The sequence below is a fragment of the Ixodes scapularis genome, unplaced genomic scaffold, assembly GCF_016920785.2.
Source record: "Ixodes scapularis isolate PalLabHiFi unplaced genomic scaffold, ASM1692078v2 PGA_scaffold13__105_contigs__length_92229423, whole genome shotgun sequence".
Classification (NCBI taxonomy): Eukaryota; Metazoa; Arthropoda; class Arachnida; order Ixodida; family Ixodidae; genus Ixodes; species Ixodes scapularis.
In genome coordinates, this window is record NW_024609839.1 from 3167660 (window position 1) to 3185911 (window position 18252).

The window sequence follows — 18252 nt, forward strand, 5'->3', positions numbered from 1 at the left end:
TTTTTTCAAATGAGCGCGGGAGCGCCTGGGAGCGCCGCAAGGCCCGCTCTCAACTTTTTTTTTTTTTCTTCGTCACCCGGGCTCCAGTCGATCTCGCCGCACTGGCCGCACTACGCAGTTCGCTTTGCCCTGGTTTGAAACGCATGTTCGTTTATTCTACCGTTGAATATGGGCGTGACGACAACCTAACATGCGCCAAGTTTTCAGTCACTGAGAGTCACACCTTTTCACTCTAGCGACGCTAAAACGGCTTAAATTAGTCGTGTCACAAATTTAGAGCACACGACCACCGCTAGGGGCAGTTTCGCGGCCTGTGGTTGGCTCTGAGATGCTCGCCTATTCAAACCAACGTATGGCCAAACTCTCCCAATAAACGGCTCTGGATTGACTTGCCCACTGGCGCCACCCTGGCCTCGCTGTTTTCAACGGTTCTCAGGTTGCCGGAGCGGCGTTTTTGAACTGTTTGAACCACAGGCGCCACAGGTTTGAACCACAGGCACCACAGGTTTGAACTGTTTCAACGGGAGTAATGGCAAAACGGACGGAGTAGCACTGGGTTGCCTCGCAATCCCAGCGACCCGACGAGCTCGCAAAGCGGTGCTCGGAAGACGACCCTCCCAAAGCCGACGACGCGCACTCACCTCTGTGGACAGCGAAGAAACATCGTCGCACTGTGACAACGGCGACTAGTACACGGCATTTATTTTTTGTTGGCATTCGTTTCATAAAACCCGTCTATAAGGTATGTGTTCAATCTTCATTATTTTACCTGCGCGGTAGAACCGGCCAATATCTGAAAGCTAAATCAGCCTGCGCGTTAGAATCGTGAAAACACGGCAAAGCGAATCCACTGCGTCCTCAACCCCTTTTACCATGACACAGGATGTCGTAGCAGAGTCTTGCGTGTTTATCGCATCATAAAACGCAAATATGCCGTGTCCGCAATCCGCGGTATCAGTTCCCGTTTTATGTGGTTTGTAGCGGATAGCCCAGTTGCTTATCGCGTTTTTTAAAATAAATTTTTGCTGTCGCATTCCCAAAGATAGTTCACCCCATGTTTTTCCCAATTTATCTCTTCATTTTGGTTGGACATCCTTACGGGATTTTACGGTAGTTTTGCTTTGTCCTCTGCATAAATCAATGTCCTTTCCACTATTCAGGAGCTTGTGACCACCCTGAAAGGCTTGACGAGCTGCGTGCTCGTATTCAAGCTGGTGCCACGAGGTGGGCCTCTCGGGCATGCCAGGGAGGATGAGAGGCTGTCCCTGAACCCCCTACTAGTACAAAAAGGTGTTGCCCTCGGCGTTACCATCGTGAATGTCGACCGACGTAAGTACATGGAACTTTCACCCCTGGTGCACTGTCCACTTGAGTTACATGTGACATGCCCCTTGTGACGAGATGTCATCTTCCGTGTTATTGGTAGCCAGGTATTCATGATACCTCTGGAATGCTGTTCATTGAGAGTGACAAGGTTGGGCGGATATAGCCTAAAAAGCATTTGAAATGACAAATACTGGAATACACAGCAGTGACAGCTAAAGTACTGATACTAAAATACATTTATAAAAGGAGCATTGCAAAACAACTCAAATATGTATGACTAAAAAATGGGTGACAAAGTATCTTTAGATATGTTTTGTTTGAAGGAGAAATCCTGATACTGAAATATGGGGGGCAGTCAGTTCATTGAACGATGTTTCATTGACAGTTCGTTTCATCGACAGTTTGTTACATCGACAGCTCAGATAAGCTTTTTTTCTGTAGTGACTCCCCGGAGAATGTTGCTGCGAAGCAGCTTGAGTGTGTGGGCCTACTGATCTCTACTAAAGGGGGCTGGATGGCGCTTAGCTGCTCTCCGAGCCTGGCGCAAGTGAAGCCACGGGAAGTTCGATTCTTGTCCCGGAAGCTTCCTAGTGCATTCAGTCGATATTTTGGACCATGCTTTTTTGTTTCTTTGATTGGGTTTTAATACTCCCGTTCTGGATTAAATTCCGAGAATGAGGCATTTAAACTTGAGACATATTCACAACTTGATCAACTAGAATCTCAAAATGTTTACATTGAATGGCTTCCCATGATACTTCTCGGGTCCACATGCACTCTTACTGCGCAACAAGCAGGCTCTCTTGAGGGAACAAGCGAAAATCCAGCGCCCTCGACACTTTTCGAACCAGCACTCGGAAGAGTTACAAAGCCTGCCAAGCACTCACTTCCGGGACAAGCCGCTCACCTCCGGTGGCTTCATACTTGTTTGCTCAATGCGCATACATCTAGCCCTCTCTAGTGGAGATCAGTGGGTGGGCCTTGTCGTGAGGATGACGCCAGGCTCTATGCCGTTACATACCGAAGGCGAGTTCCTCTTCCACTGCTCTCACAAGTGGAGAATGAATTGGAAAGGATGAAAGAAATGGGAGTCATCAAGAAGGTGGAAAAAGCAACGGAGTGGTCCGGCATCCTGCGGTACAGTGACACGGCCAGCAGCCCAACCAAGGTCCTACATTGTAAGCACATCGACAGGACTAACACAACGCAACGGGACTCACATGCAGCCAACGGCGGTCACTAGGAGCGAATGACCAAGCAGACCACCGGGCAGGCTGGACTTCTTGGCTCCCTACTCCTAAAAAAGGGGGGTGTCGTGAGTGGCATCGCGAGCGACCGCCGACTGCAGCGCCGCGACGCGCCTATGCGCGGAGTACTCTCGCTCCGGGAGGCCACCGGACGGGGGAGAACGGCGCAACCATGCGAGGACATGGCTGTATGTCGCGACTACACGTATTGCCTTTAACCCGCAATAAACTGTTCTTGTTATACCCGAACAACGGCTACGACAGGCCTGGTGTGTTAATATTTCTGCAGTGAGCCGCCACAGACGGTCGCTGCAAATGACGTAGACGGGCGGGCCGGGTAAGTTAATGCATGCCCCAGTGACACACACAACGAAACATCACAACATCGTATAGTTAGCGTAACGATTGTCGATGGCATGTCAGTGTCGACCAGGAGCGGATTTAGAGGGGGGTTCCGGATGTCCTGACCCCCTCTTGATTTCTGCTTGTGTAAATTTTAGGGCGTAAAATGAAGGAGAGGGGGAGGGGGTCCCTAAACATATGGTACGCTGACCGACAGCTGACCCCCCCCTCAGGAAATTCCTGCATCCGCCCCTGGTGTCGACGAAATGTATGTCAATATGTCTTTTGATTAAAAGTTGTCGATGATATGTCTGTCGATGAAACAAAACAGATCCCAAAATGTAGGTTGCCACAGTAGCGGAGTTTGCTATAAAATGAAGCAAAAAATTATAGTCTGGGTGTAGCAAGCTTCATATTTTGTCACAGGTGTATTGCAGTGGTGGATGTTACCATGTGAAAGTTAAAGGCACTAATTTGTTTGTGCGAAAAATCGGAAGAATATATGCAAGATTTTCAGTTATGAATGCTGATGTTGACTGCCGAGGGTCGTGTTTCGTTCTCATGTTGAGAGACGGCAGAGCACATCACGGAAAGTAGACCGCACTGTTGAGCAACAGGTCTACGGCAGGGTGTCTCGACCCCAGTTGCGTTTTTCTGTTGTGGCTTTTATGTCTGCGTGCATGGCTATATTGTCACGAATAATAAATGGTGAGGCGGCAAATAACTGAAGAAACTAAACGTTTAATGGGGCGAACTTGTGCCCAAAACAAAATAGAGAAAGGCTAGCGTCACAGGCGTCAAAACAGCAGGATTGAGCGCTGGGAAGAGTCCGACTTCGCTCGCCATGCGGAGTCCCTTTTGTAGCTGCGTGGGTCTCTGGAACATTCGGCCTAGACATTTCGGTGCGTAGATTATTCGTAGCTCGGCCAGACAAACAATTTCTCGAATTTGCGAGAACGCCAAGTAGAAAGAATAAATAAAAGAACATTCCGCTGCCTGGAATCAAACCCAAATCTTCTGCGCTACAATCAAGTGCAGTAACCATTTGGCCACGTACGCGCTCGCTCAGCGACGTCCGTGAAAATATTAGAAGAAAGCTGTGTTACAGCAAGATTATCTTCAGCCTCGTCGGACTCGCCATCACGGGTTTTTCTAATTGCAGCACGTTGCTCCATCTCCCAACAGAAGCACCAAACATTGCTTTCGGCCATCTGCGTCCTGACACAGGTTGCTAATGCTTTGCAAAAACAAAGCTGCACCTTTCGATTCTACAAGGTAACACCCATCACTAATGTAGTTTGACAGAACCTTCAAGCTTGCCTTGTGCAGGTGCCACTCTTTCCAGAGAAGTATGTATAACGTGATATCAATAGCTCCGCTATTGATATCACGTTATACATACTTTGAGGTATTGTAAATGTCGTCTTCTGTGTTATTGACAACCAGGTATTACGATATCAAGAAAGATCACTCCAGCCATGTATATTACTTTTTACATATAGTATGCAAGCAGCACAGACCAAAAGAACAATTGCTAAACTCACTTGCATTTGTGGATGAGCTTTTCAAGTGATGTTCAATCAGTTAGCACCTGTCGATTTGGGCGGAGGGCCGTGGAGCATTATGTTAGCGGCTGTAAATATGCTCTCGACAGGTGCCGATAAAAATGGTGTTCTGTGGTTTATTTGTCTTCTAATCTTTGTCCATGCTTTACGCATTGCTTCTTTTACTATGGTCAACCAGCTTGCACAATTTTTAATGCCAACTTCATCTCCACATCAGTTTTTGGTCCTCCTAAATTATCTTGAGGTGCCTCCATGCTCTGATTTGGTGAGGTCGCCTTTTCAGTAATGATCTAGTGACGTCACAATGGAAGGAATCGCTGTTCTCTTATCTATTGATAGTATTTGAAAGCATGAACTCTGCTCCCATCCATCGATATGGCACGAAAGTGCAGAGCACACCTGTAAAGCTTGTGCTTGCAGTTCCTTAGATGTTCAGAATCTAGATGAAGCTTCAAGGAAAACATTTGAATGAATGAATTTAGAGTTCTCTGGCGCAGCAGCAACATAGGCCATAGTGCGCCAAACACAGGGTAAGGAAATATCACAAGGCTAAAAGTTTATTATTGCAGCGGGTCAAAATATCAAATATCACTTAAAGAAAACTGTAGTTTAAAGTCGATGTAAAATATTAAACTTTTCTAAAAAGTTAAAAACTTGTCTGTACGGAGTAACAGGCTCGTCTCCAAGCAAAAGTGCCAAGTGGAAAGGGATTTGTTTTCTGAAAAAGATTGAAAAGCAAGAGCGACGTTCGTTATCAAATTGTGGGCACACCAAAAGGATGTGAAGTACACTTAAAGTTTCTGAGCAGTAGTCACACATCGGTGGGTCGTCGTTTCTTAGAAGGTAGCTGTCAGTCAGGTGTGTGTGGCCTATCCTCAGTCGACATAAGATGACCTCATAGAACCTTTCTCGACGTCTGGCGCTGCGCCATTCACTCAAAACAGGTTTAACTTTATATAGCTTATTGTGAGGGTCAGAGTCCCACTCTACTTGCCAAGAATCTTTGATTTTATTTCGTAGTGTGGTTCTATAGTCTGTCACTGGGAGGGTGTGAATTTCAATGGACCTGTTTACACATGCACCTGCGGCTCGGTCGGCTTCCTCATTGCCGTGTATTCCTGTATGGCTAGGAACCCAGCAAAAGTGAATAGTGATGTTTTGCTTTATAGCATTCATTAATTTAACACGAAGCAGACAAACCAGGGGATGCTTCCAGGATCTTGCAGAGTTAAGGGCAAGAAGGGAACTGAGCGAGTCTGTAAATATCACAGATAATCTGTATTTTTGTTTGATTATTTCATCTACAATCACTAGGAGTCCATGAAGCTCAGCTGTAAACACAGATGCATTCGCGTTAATTCGAATAACACGTTGGTAGGACTGCCCAACCGCAGCGCAGCCAGCATAGCCAGCACCTTTCGTCCCATCAGTAAAAAAGCTTTTGTCCGTCTCGTAACGACTAGCAATCTCAAAAAATTCTTGTTTTATAACACTAGCGGCGGACACTTTCTTGTTGTATTTTGTCAAAGAGAGGTCGCATGTTATAGTAAGGTCATCCCAAGGAGCAAGTCTTTGTTCAGTTTCCATGACAGAACAAGATATGTCAAAACTATAAGTCGCTGCAGCATCCTTTACACGAAGTGCAAAGGGACGCGTTACGGATGGCTTGTTTTGAAAGGCCTGCTCATATTTTATGCTTTCAATCAAAGAAAAATTTGGGTGCTGTGGAAGAGTACGGAGTCTTAAATAGTACTGCATGCTAAGATAAAATCTACGTTTGTCAAGCGACCACTCACTTGACTCGGCATACAAGCTGGGCACGGGGGATGTTCGAAAGGCTCCGGTTGCCAGTCTGATTCCCTGGTGATGAATTGGGTCTAACATTTTAAGTGTAGAGGGTTTGGCAGAACCATAAACAATACTTCCAGAATCCAAAACTGAGCAAACACAGGCCCTGTAGATTCGCAAAAGGCAGACACGGTCGGAACCCCAAGAACGGTGTGCAAGGACCTTAAGAAGATTCGACTTTCGCTGACATTTTAATCTTAGTTCCTTTATATGTGAGCCAAAAGTTAATTTACTATCGAATATTAGGCCTAAAAACTTATGCTCCGATTTAACCGGAATGGGTGTACCTTTAATATACAATGATGGCTCCGGAGACATTCCTCGTTTTCGAGAAAAACAAACAGCCACAGTCTTCTCGGCAGAAAACCGGAAGCCATTCTGGTCAGCCCACTTACTCATCCTGTTTACCGTAAGTTGAACTTGTCGCTCACAGATGGCTAAGTTACATGAAGAAAAACAAATCTGGACATCGTCGACGTAAAGAGAATGAGTGATTGTGGGCGGAATTACTTGAGATAGAAAATTTATCTTTATAATAAACAAAGTGACGCTTAAGACACAGCCCTGCGGCACGCCATTCTCCTGGGGGAAAGGGTCGGAGATTGTAGCTCCCAGGCGTACCTGAAAGCTACGATCCCGCAGAAAGTCAGCAATGCAGTTGAACATTCTCCCTTTTATGTTCATCGACATAAGGTCCTGGAGTATGCCGTATCGCCAGGCGGTGTCATAAGCTTTTTCAAGGTCGAAAAATACAGACAGACAAAATTGCCTATTTATGAAAGCCTCGCGAACCGTCGTCTCAAGACGTACAAGGTGGTCAACAGTAGACCTGGAAGTGCGGAAACCACACTGGAAATTGCTCAGTAGTTTCTTGTTTTCTAGTATGTAGACTAGCCTGTTGTTAACCAGCCGCTCAAAAGTTTTCCCCAAACAGCTAGTAAGGGCAATTGGCCTGTAGCTCGTTGCTTTACTTCTGTCCTTTCCTTGTTTTAAGATGGGATGACAATAGCCTGTTTCCAGGTGCTAGGAAACTTTCCTTTCGCCCAGATGATGTTAAAAAACTGAAGGAGAATGACTAGAAATGTTTCAGGTAGATGAGAAAGCATGCTAGGGTGAATTGCATCAAGCCCAGGGGATGTAGGCTTTGCAGCAGCAAGGGCTCGACGAAGCTCGACGAGGGAGAAAGGACAATTATATTTTTCAGTGCAATCTTCTGACCTACGAATTGGAATTCTCTCGCGCTTGAACTTAAACTGCAGAAACTCTGCAGTGTAGTTTTCAGAACTAGAGACTTGTGCAAAGTGTCTACCCAGTGCGTTGGCTTGTTCATATAATGATGAAAATGCTTCTCCCTTCTCGTCTAACAGCAAGGGGATTGAGAAAGGATGGTAGTCACCATCCATTCTATTTACTCTGTCCCAGACAACCTTCGCTGGTGTAAACTATTAATAGAAGATGCATATGAGCAAAAGGATCTCTTTTTCGCCCGTTTCCTAATATAGCGGGCTTTTGCACGTAATTGCTTAAATGCCAGGAGGTTTATGGAAGTGGGATACCTCCTAAATCTTGCCCAAGAACAGTTTTGGCGGTTTCGGGATTCTTTACACTCATTATCCCACCACGGTTTAGGACGTCTCGGCAGCTTGCCGGATGTCTGTGGGATGGACCGACGGGCTGCCTCAACAATTGCTGTTGTTATGAGAGCATTTTTTTCGTCCACGGAGGCCGCTTGCGAAAGGTCCAGGGAAGAGGGGATACTTGACTGAAAAAGGTTCCAATCTGCTGAAGAGATCTTCCAAGAGGGGGAACGACAAGGCAGCCTGGGCAGGACTTCTAAGGGAGTAAGATTCACCGGAAAATGGTCGCTTCCATAAGGGTTATCCAATACATTCCAAATAAAATCTGTAAAAAGTGCAGCGGAACAAATAGTGAGGTCAATGCAAGAAAAGGAGTGATTAGCAGAACTGAAATATGTTGGTTCGCCTGTATTTAGTACACATACTTCTCCGAGAGATAAAAACCGCGCCACAACAGCCCCTCGAGTGTCAGTTCGGACACTACCCCAGAGGGGATTGTGTGCATTAAAGTCGCCCATTAAAATAAAAGGTTCAGGGAGCTGATGGACTAAAGTTTCAAGTTGGGCGAGCTCCAGGGCAAATGAAGGGGGGATGTAAATGGAGCAAATTGTAATAAGGCGTTGCTGTAGTAACCTCACCGCAACGGCCTCCAGGGGCGTGTCTAGGGGGACCTCATATGCAGGAGTGCCACTGTCTACGACAATAGCAACTCCACCGGCAGCGCCAGAGGTAGTCACGCGGTCCTTCCTGTAGACTTGATATGATCTAAGAAAGTTGCTGTTGGGTGGTTTGAGGTAAGTCTCTTGGAGGCAAAATGCAGAGGGTTCATGCCTCTGCAACAAGAGCTTCACATCATCTAAATTACAAAAAAGACCTCTGCAGTTCCATTGCATAAAGCAGGCCATAATTTAAAAGAGTGAAATCTAAAAAGCTAAAAACGTAAAAATGAAGAAAAGATTAAATACAGACAAGGAATATATTTTCAAGTCTTAAAATCAATCTTTATACGAGGTGTGTTTTTCTTTTTAGTGGCACCCTTCTGCTCACTGGTGGATCCACCAGTGCCGGGAAGGGAACACTCCGACCCTGACATGGACCTGTCCTCGTCGGACTTGAGCCCACTTTGATCCATTGGCTCGTCGGTGGTTGTCGCCAATGGCTGACCCTTGGATGTCGCTGGCTTGGTTGGCAGGCCAGGGATCGTCTGGGTACCAGAAGGGCGGGGTGCCATACCCCGTCCTTTGGGGGGCAGAGCAGTGCGAGGAGCAAGGGTCGCCAAGCCTTGCTCTTTACTGGGTGTGGGCACGCCCACATCTTTCCTAGTGCTCGGAGGCGGTGTTTGCCGCACCACTCCCGAGGTGGAGGGGGACCCCGACGGGACACGCAGGTCATCAGAAGATGTCTGCGTCCCCGTGGACACCATCGGCCGTGCAGGTCCCCTGTGCACGGCCTCTGCATATGAACCACGTGAGGCAAACAAGACACGCTTCTTTGCCTCATGGTATGGAATGTTCTCTTGGACTTTCAATGTAAGTATTTCTTTTTCTTGCTTCCAGAGAGAACAAGACCGAGAATATGCAGCGTGCTTCCCTTCGCAATTGGTGCACTTTGGTTTGTTCTCACAGTGATCTGCGAGATGCTCTTTGCTAGAGCACCTCGCACACGTGTCAGATCCGCGGCAGCTCCGTGAGCCGTGGCCGAACCGCTGGCACTTGAAGCAGCGCAGCGGGTTCGGTACGTATGGCCGAACGCGGCAATGCAGGTAACCTGCCTTGACAGCTTGTGGAAGGGTGGTCATTGCAAAGGTCAGAACGATGTGTTTTGTTTTGTGTTCCACGCTGTCGCGTCGAAGTGTGATGCGCCGTGCGGCGATCACACCCTGGCTGGAGAGGCCCTCTACGATTTCCATTTCTGGAGTTTCTAATAAGTCGTCTTCAGAAATTACGCCTTGTACTGTATTTAGTGTGCGGTGGGGGGTTACGGTGACTTTGTAATCAGAGATTGAGTTCAATGCTAGTAGAGCATCACTCTGGATCTTTGTATGAACCTCTACGAGGAGGTCACCTGATATCATCTTCTTAGCCTGAAAGGTCTTTCCCACAACACCCTCTAGAGTTTTTGCGACAAGAAAAGGGGACAGTTTACTTAGTGGTTTCTCAGTCTCTGAGTGCAGCACCAAAAACTTTGGATACTGCGGAGTAGATACTAATGGAACTTCAAGTGTACGTGCTTCGGTGCGGACTCTTTTCAGAGCCCGATCGAGGAAAGTTTTGTTTTGCAGACCCATAAAGATGGGAAAGAAAGTTCAGTGCCCGGGTGCACCGCCAACCACGGAGCCCAACAAGGGGGTAGGTAATGTGCCATAGCAAGAAAGGCTTGGCTGACACAATTACACTACCAGTGCTGCCCGGGCACTATACCCTAGTGTGGTTGCAGGGACAGGTCCTGTTTCCACTCAAGGTTGGCCCTTGCCGCCTAAGAAGGTGAAAAAGGAAGGAAGAGAATGTAGAAGAAAAGAGAAAGAGGTGGGAGGAAAAGTGAAAGAAGGAAGAAGAGGGTAGAAGAGGCGACTGACTGAATCATCCTGGTCGGGCCAAGCCAGGACACCCGTCTACGAGAAGCAGAGGCCGAAGTGGTGTATTGCCTCGCCCGGGGGGCCCCGAAGGGTCCAAACATACCCCGGGCTCAGCTCAACCACCAGGGTCCCCTTTTCCCCGGACACGGGTACGCCACGCACAGCCAGACGTGGGTGGGCGAACCCACATGGCTCGGGGTTCGTAGTGACGCCACTCACCAAGCACCTAGCACCTAAGGTGCAGGCGCCCCCTGCGGGGCTCGGGGTACGTGGAGACGCCACTCTCTAAACACCTGCTTCCACAGGTGCCCCCTGCGGGGAAGGAAAACATTTGTTATTCTTTTAAAATAGAAAATAGCATCGCCTGTTGATTAACCTTATAATGCTTTACATTTTTTAAGCAGACCTTATACGAAACAGTTTCTTTTATTTATTATTCTATCATAAAGATAATTCACACTGTTTTTATTCACTGACCTTGTTGCAAACCTTGCAAAAGGCACAAAGCAGTACATGATGAGGTGCACTCGTCATAAACCACAAAATGGCACATAACTCATGGCAAGCTGAGCTTATCATAGGCCGTTAAGAGGTTACATGATCAATTAATTATACCCTGAGGGTCCTCACGGACAATGACAAAATGCTCTGATCAGATCCTGGTCCGCAAGGTACCAAAGCCTCGGTGGCCTCTTCGCAAGTCTCCACTCATGTAAAGCAAAAAAAAAAGGCTTTATTTTTTGTTTCTAGTTTATTGATTAATTGAAAACATTAAGGAGCTACATTGGGTTTTGATTTTATTTTAATACCACAAACACAGCAAAATGAATTTTACTTAGTAAATATAAATAACATATAACTAGGCCGTATATCCCCCGGTGTTTGTTTATGAGAAAAATCGGCGGATGTTTTTCATTGTTTATTTATTTTTCAAACATTGGTGTTTTTCGACCAGGGTTGGGTCAAAATACTTAATGTACTTGGAAATACAAATGCTGGGATACATAAAAATAGCTAAAATAGTGATACTAAAATATATATGTAAAAATGTATTGTGATATGCATCGGAAATACATTTTAACAAGGAGCAAAACATATTTGTAAATACAAATGCAGGAATACCTCATAGGGATGGCAGAAATACAGATATTAAAATACATTTTTCCAATTTGCTTGAGGTGCCAACTGTCATATCATAGGCAACAAATTAGTTGGGAGGTGCAATAAAAATCATTCTTGCTTTGTCTGTTATTTTACACTGAAGCGATACAAAAGAAAAACATGCAAGTGCTAAACTCAGTTACACTTGAGGAGCAGGAGCTTCTCAAATAGCCCACCTGTGAGCCGTTGCCGATTCAAACGCAACGTCATGTTGGCAAAAGAAAAAAAAATAGCTGCTCAACAGTTGTTGAGGAATACAGGTTCATATTAAATAAAAAAAAAACATTGCTTTCACAGCTGGGAACCACATTTTTTTATTAAGAAATGTGCCACTCACAGCACATTTCTTATCTTCGCAGAATAGAAAAGAGGTCGCATAGACAAATATTTCTGGGAATTGGAATGAACCTTGGTCAGCATAGTAACAATGCCCCAGCATCCCCTTAAAAAAAAAAAAAAGAGACGTCCAGACTTTTTTTTTTGTGTGTGGGGGGGGGGGGGGGGGGAAGAAGCATGGTGGAAAACATTCTTCAGTTTTGCAGAATACAGAAAGGGGTTGCTAAAATCCGACACAAATAGTTCCGGTCAAACCTAGGTTCGCATAATAGCAAAGGCACAACATACCCCTCATAATGCCCTCTGGCCTTCTGTAGCAAAACAAAAAAGTTGTCATCTTTTTTATCCAAAGGTGGGGGTTATTTCTCAAGAAATGTAACGAAATACATCCCATCTTGATTGTACTGCGGTACCGAGAAACATCCCAAATGCATTTCGATACAGAAATACAGATACTGGTGAAAAAAAAAGTGTTGCAATACAGAACTGCAGACACTAAATGTATTTCTGAAATACTATTGCAATACATTTGTATTGCGATACTGCACAACCCTGCTTTCGACTTGTTGTCTGATGTAGACGCTAAAACAGAGATGATCGGTGAAAAAAAAATTGGTTTGGGACAAGTTGCTTCCTTATCTGTCGTCCTCTGACATGAATCAACAAGGGCGTTGTGACTGTTGGTAATAACCTTCTGACTGACGAGTCGGGCCCTTGTCCTCCAAGGTCAGCGATCCCACTGATTGGAAACCCCAATTTGCTTAATTCTTGGTAACAAAACAGGCTCAGCAAATGCCTAGAATTCGGGGATTTCAACCAAAATAGTAATCGCCTCGCGCCAAATCGTCCCCAAAAACTGTGTTTTTCTGTTATAACCAATTTTGCATTTTCGTCATCGGCGGATGTTTCTCAGTATTTTTAGGTTAAAACTGGAAAGTCACAACCTACCGATAACTTGGGTTCTGTGTTTTCTGGGCATTTTTTTTTCTCAAATTTTTTTTTTTTTTTTTGGGGGGGGGGGCGGTAATTTTTTGTGCAGATTCGTTTTTTTTGTGTAAATTGGTTATGACTTCAACCAATTTATACAAAAACACAGAATCTGTGGGAAAAATTAAACACCGAAAAAGAAATACCCCCAAATTTGAGCAAAAAAAATTACCTTCGAAAACACTGAACAAGATCAGCGTTTTCGGTTTTTATTTTTTTTCGAATTCGGCATACATTTATCGGTTTTTATTTCAAAATCCAATATTTGGTTTTTATCAGTTAATATACACCAGAAAATTACTTTTTTCTTTTTTAGTGAAATGTATTCTATTACATCTGTTCTTTTATAAGCACTCAGCGATGGATACAGTTGTAGACAGTAAGTTCCTTGAAAGTTTGAAAATCCAAAAAATAGGTAATTATGTCAGGAATATAACAAGATAGATTAAAAAGGAGTATACAATTTGTGAAAGTAACATGTATAGAAGGCAGTTTTAAACTCTGACTGAGTTTGAAACTGCCTCTATGCATTGGGAAGTTCTGAAACGTTTTTGATAAGAAACTATCCAAATCACTTCTTAAAATCACAGTGAACTCGGCACACGAGAACCGGTCCCGAAGGAAAACAGAAATTTAACTCGGAAGGCGAGCCCAAGTACTGCACCTTAATGTCTGTGTTTACAGTTAGATCCTCCCCTGACTAAACGAAGGTGGACCCCAATAATGAGCAACCAGCCCCATAATACATCTGCAATGAGTTAACAACCCCCACCCCCTGCACGCACACACCCGCACACAAAAAAATAGCTGCACAATTAGGTCTAAAATACTGACCCCTACCTAAACCTATAATGTTTATTGACTGCTTCCAAGTTAGACACATGTGTCCTGTGTGGTTCCAAGGAGTGGTCACAACCCAGCTTTGTTTTATGCTATTAATTAATTCATTCGCTGATGTTTCAGCACCTGTTCCTCAACCGAGGCAACATTGTCAACCTCGACAAGCTGGCTACCGACCAGTACAACGTGTGCCGTGTCCGCGGCATCCAGCGCCTTGAATTTGCGCTCGGCAAGGCATTTGCAAAACTTTATGGTAATTCTATCCTTGGTGGGTGGTGTGCCCCATTCTGACGTTTCGAAGTCCACAGGTGGAGCCTGTGGCCAGTGGGGAGGTGTATGTCTCCAATTTGCCGGACCTTAGCACTAGCTAAGTTACCGCCGAATTCACAAACCTCATTCCAATTGAGGCGCCCCTCCACTTCCTCAAGGAAGGTGCGAGGGCCGGTGCTGGCCAGTCGCGACGACGGATAGGCGGCCTAGGCTGTTTAGCCGTCCTCGCGATTGGCCAGTGCCGTCCCTTGTGCCTTCCTTGAAGAAGTGTGGGGGGGGGGGGGGGTGCCTCCATTCGAATAAAGGTTTGTGAATTCGGCAGTTAGTGTCCCTTTTCCCCTATGTGCAATCCCAGCCAATATGAGCTAGAATGAAGAGCTTTTCTACAAGAACATTTCTGATGCGTTAATTCAGTTGGTTTATTTCTAAAGAGCATCTCAGTGCCTGCATTTTGATGTGTCACAATGCTCTACTGTAAAATCTCAAAAGGTAGCTCACTCCTATTTTTGGCTTGATTTGCTTTATTTTTTTAAACTCTGAAAGATAGCCCACTTCTAGCAATAGTAGTGTTGGGATCAGTGATGGCCTCGGCACAAATGCAGCTAGTTAGCTGTGGCGGGATACAAGTGAATGTTGCTGACTGGGAAGTACATACCTCGGGATTTTGTGGTATATGCCAAATAGCTTTAGAAATAAAGGAATCTGCAGAGATGCTTGAAACATCATCACTTTTCTCATGGTAAGGAACGAATTCAGGGCCATAGAAGGGCTGCAACAAATTGTGTAGTTGGGCTAGTTGGTTGGTCATTTTGAAATGGTATCTATCTGCTTCTTTTTATGTTTACTTACTGTACCATGCAAAAGAAAAATTTTCAGTTGTAAGTGAGTGCTGTGTCTGTGTTCTCTTCATTTTTTTTTGTGCTGTTTTAATACTATTTCAACTATAGGGGGCAGGGATGGCGCCAGGATCTTCATAAGGGGGGGGGGGGGGCAGTGGGGAGGCCAACCAAATGGGGGGGGGGGGGGGTTGCTCTGAGGTGCCGTCGCCCACGGGCTTATCGAAGATAGCTTATAGCTTATGCAGTGTGCTCATTGAAAAGGGAAATGAGGAGACACGAGAAGGAAGAGGCGGGGGGGGGGGGGGGGGGTGTTATTACAGCATTGACTTCTGCCCCCTGTGCTCATGACTCACAACCAGGTTTTGCTTCCTTTTCTTAGACAGTCCGGAATTCCTCATGACCTCGACTTTAACTAAGCTCCCCTTCGTTCACGTCTCCGGTCTCCGCTGAAGATAAGCGCCACACAGCGGAATGCGGAGCTAAGCCAGCAGGCGTCACAAAGGGGAGCTGCTTTTTCTAAGGCGCTAGATAGCTTACTCGCCCACGGTATGACTTGCAGTGGCTGGAAGTTAATAGAGAAAAAAAAATAATAAAAGGCATGAACAGCTCTAAAGTCTGGACATTCATTACATTGGGTTTTCAAGCCGACGTCATAGGCCATTATTTGTGTACCAAGCGGCTTCATCTTGGGGTGGCAGAAGAAATTTTATGGGAGGCGCCCGCCACCCCTCGCCTTCCCTTGGCGCCGTCCCTGATAGGGAAGCTTGCACACCATTGGCTGGGTAGCTTGCGAACCATGTCGCTGAGTGTCATTGTTGATGTGCACTTTTTCCCATAAGAAGAAACAAAGTCAATCAAAGCATCAAGCGAAAAGTTCAGTGCCTAATTATGAATGCTACAAACAGAATATTTGGAAGCCTTTTTCAGCTTAGGCCATTCTAGATGGTTCAGTTTTATTTTCTTAAAAATTGCTTTGAGAAGCTCTTTACAGACTGGTGCAGATTACATACCCGGGGTTCCCAAACCGGGTTCCATAGGCTGATCTTTTGGATTCCGCAAGCACCCAAATATATATTTCATTTTTTTTATGGGAAAGTGAGGAACTGTATATTTGTACTCAAATGCTATGTATACCATGAAATACCGAGCATCTGCCGATTCCACACTAAGCGCCCACCCCTGAATGTTGTAACATCTAAAAAAATATGGACAGTGGAAATATAGATAACATTGATAGCATATCAAGTGCCCATCTCCCACTTTTTTGCGATGATCTCCGGATTTGTAGAGAGTGCCTGAGCGTTACTTTACGACATATTTTAGGGTTGTACAAATATTCTAAAATTCAGAATATTGAAGCGAATGACGCCATATTCTACTCGCACTTTAAATTGGTGAGGAGTATTCGGCAACTTTAAATATTTTCAAAGTATTTTTTCACCGCTATACACCGCCGCAACGCACCGGTGTATAGCGGTGAACCGCGATGCATGCGTGGCGGAGCAAAGCACTGAAACTTTTGTGAGCACGATGGTGCGAAGCATGACGTGCTTGGTGCAGCACCTTTTGAAGATTGCTAGGATTCCTTGTCACCAGAAAGTTTGAGAACACTTGTTTGTAAAGATTGAGTCAAGGTGCCGGATAATGCATTAAAATCAAACGGAACAATTGGCGCCTGCATGTAACAGGCCAGCATTTCACCATATTCCTTTCCTCGCTTCAGGGGCAAGCCGAGATTACCCATATTTAACTGCTCAAATGCTGTCAGGGGGGGATCAAATGATCCCCCCCTGACAGCGGGCATGTTCCAAACCTTACTCGACTGGATCCCAGCTACTCCTGCGGGTCATATCACGTGACATTTCAAGCTGAGCAACGCTGGATGCAAAAAGGCTTTCGAACACCAAGGTATGACACTGTTACTCTAAAGTGAGATTGGGTAAATTTCGGAACACGGCCAGGTTGATCACAACCGCTGGCCATTGCTGAATCAAAAGCAGCTGGCATTGGCACGAGAGCGCTCGACACAGAATGCTCAGAGTGGTCTGTGTTAACCATTGCGTACAGCGTATATAAATTTTTTTCTGCGTCTACCCTTCGCCGGAATATTCTGCAGGCTTGATTTGAAATGGAATGATACGGTATTCATGCCCATGCGACTCCAAGACACGTGGTGGTCAGCCCGAGCGGATGCTATGAAGCTCTGTTCGCTCAGGAAATTAGGGTCGCCTTGAGGGTCTGAAGGTTAGGAAGAACTAGCAGAGACATGGGTTATGGTTGAAGACTATGGGTATGACTGCAACAGTTGTAGCTTAGTTCATAAACAGGGTGTTGCAATGCTTTAATGCCATCAGAAGAACGCTACATAATCAGCCACTCACATTGAATGAAGCTGTAAACCTGACGAAATTATTGAGTGATTATGTATCCGGTCTAGGAGAAAGATTCAGTGAAATGAAACAGGCAGCGAAGGAAACATTGGGAACTACATACAAAGCAACAATCAAAAGAAAGCAAACCGATCGGCACAAATGGCAACCTTCACCCTCAAGATGCCTCACTGAACTTCCACTGTGGTACCAATATTGGCATGATTGACAACCTTCTGCATTCACTTAAAACTCGTTTCACTGCTTACAGCAAAGTCTGCCTACAGTTTACTTTTTATTGCTGACCACGGCACACTTTCGTTGAAACAGTGGTGATTCCAGGCTATGGATAAATCTGGTCTGTCGGACGATTTCCCCGATGAACTAGAACAGTTTCTTTTATTTGCCAAAAAGGAAGGCTTCTGTAAGAAACATCCCAAAACTGTAGTCTGAGAAAAGCTTCGAGGCTCATTTCTAGGTCTTCATGTACCCATTTTAGATTTTTATTTTGTTATGGTTGCAAACTTCAGGGGTGAACACTCTGTCAGTAGGCCCAAAATGACATAACACAGACTTTGATCAATGATGGCCAATGACCGCCTCAGTGAATTGTCCTTGCGGAGTGTGCAGATGGGTAGTCTCCATTGGGTCAAAGTCGAAAAGTTTAAAATCGCGATTTGAACAAAAGACCCCGGAAGATCCCGTGAAATGTAGACATGATACCAGCTTCCTTGTAAATTGTAAATAATGCTGAAGACTACGGTTGTGCAAATATTCATAATTTTTAAATATCGAATAGAATAATGCCGTATTCGATTCATACTTTGAATCGAATAGGATTATTCGGTAATTTTGAATGTTTTCGAAGTCTGAAAATAGGTCTGCAAAATGTTGAGCCCCCCCCCCTCCCCCCCTGCAAAAATTAAGATGCTTTGCCATAGTGCTGTAGCGTTAAAGTATGAAGCTTCAT

At 45.2% G+C, this 18252-nt stretch overlaps 1 protein-coding gene across 1 annotated transcript; it reads left to right on the forward strand.

Annotated features, from left to right (window-relative positions):
- Positions 1-9: 9 nt before the first annotated feature.
- On the forward strand, positions 10-14165 carry LOC115308767. The gene is given in 5 exon segments (XM_042289752.1): positions 10-36; positions 551-742; positions 1161-1325; positions 13928-14112; positions 14114-14165. Coding segments are annotated over 5 exon segments (621 nt in total).
- The last annotated feature ends 4087 nt before the right edge of the window (positions 14166-18252 follow it).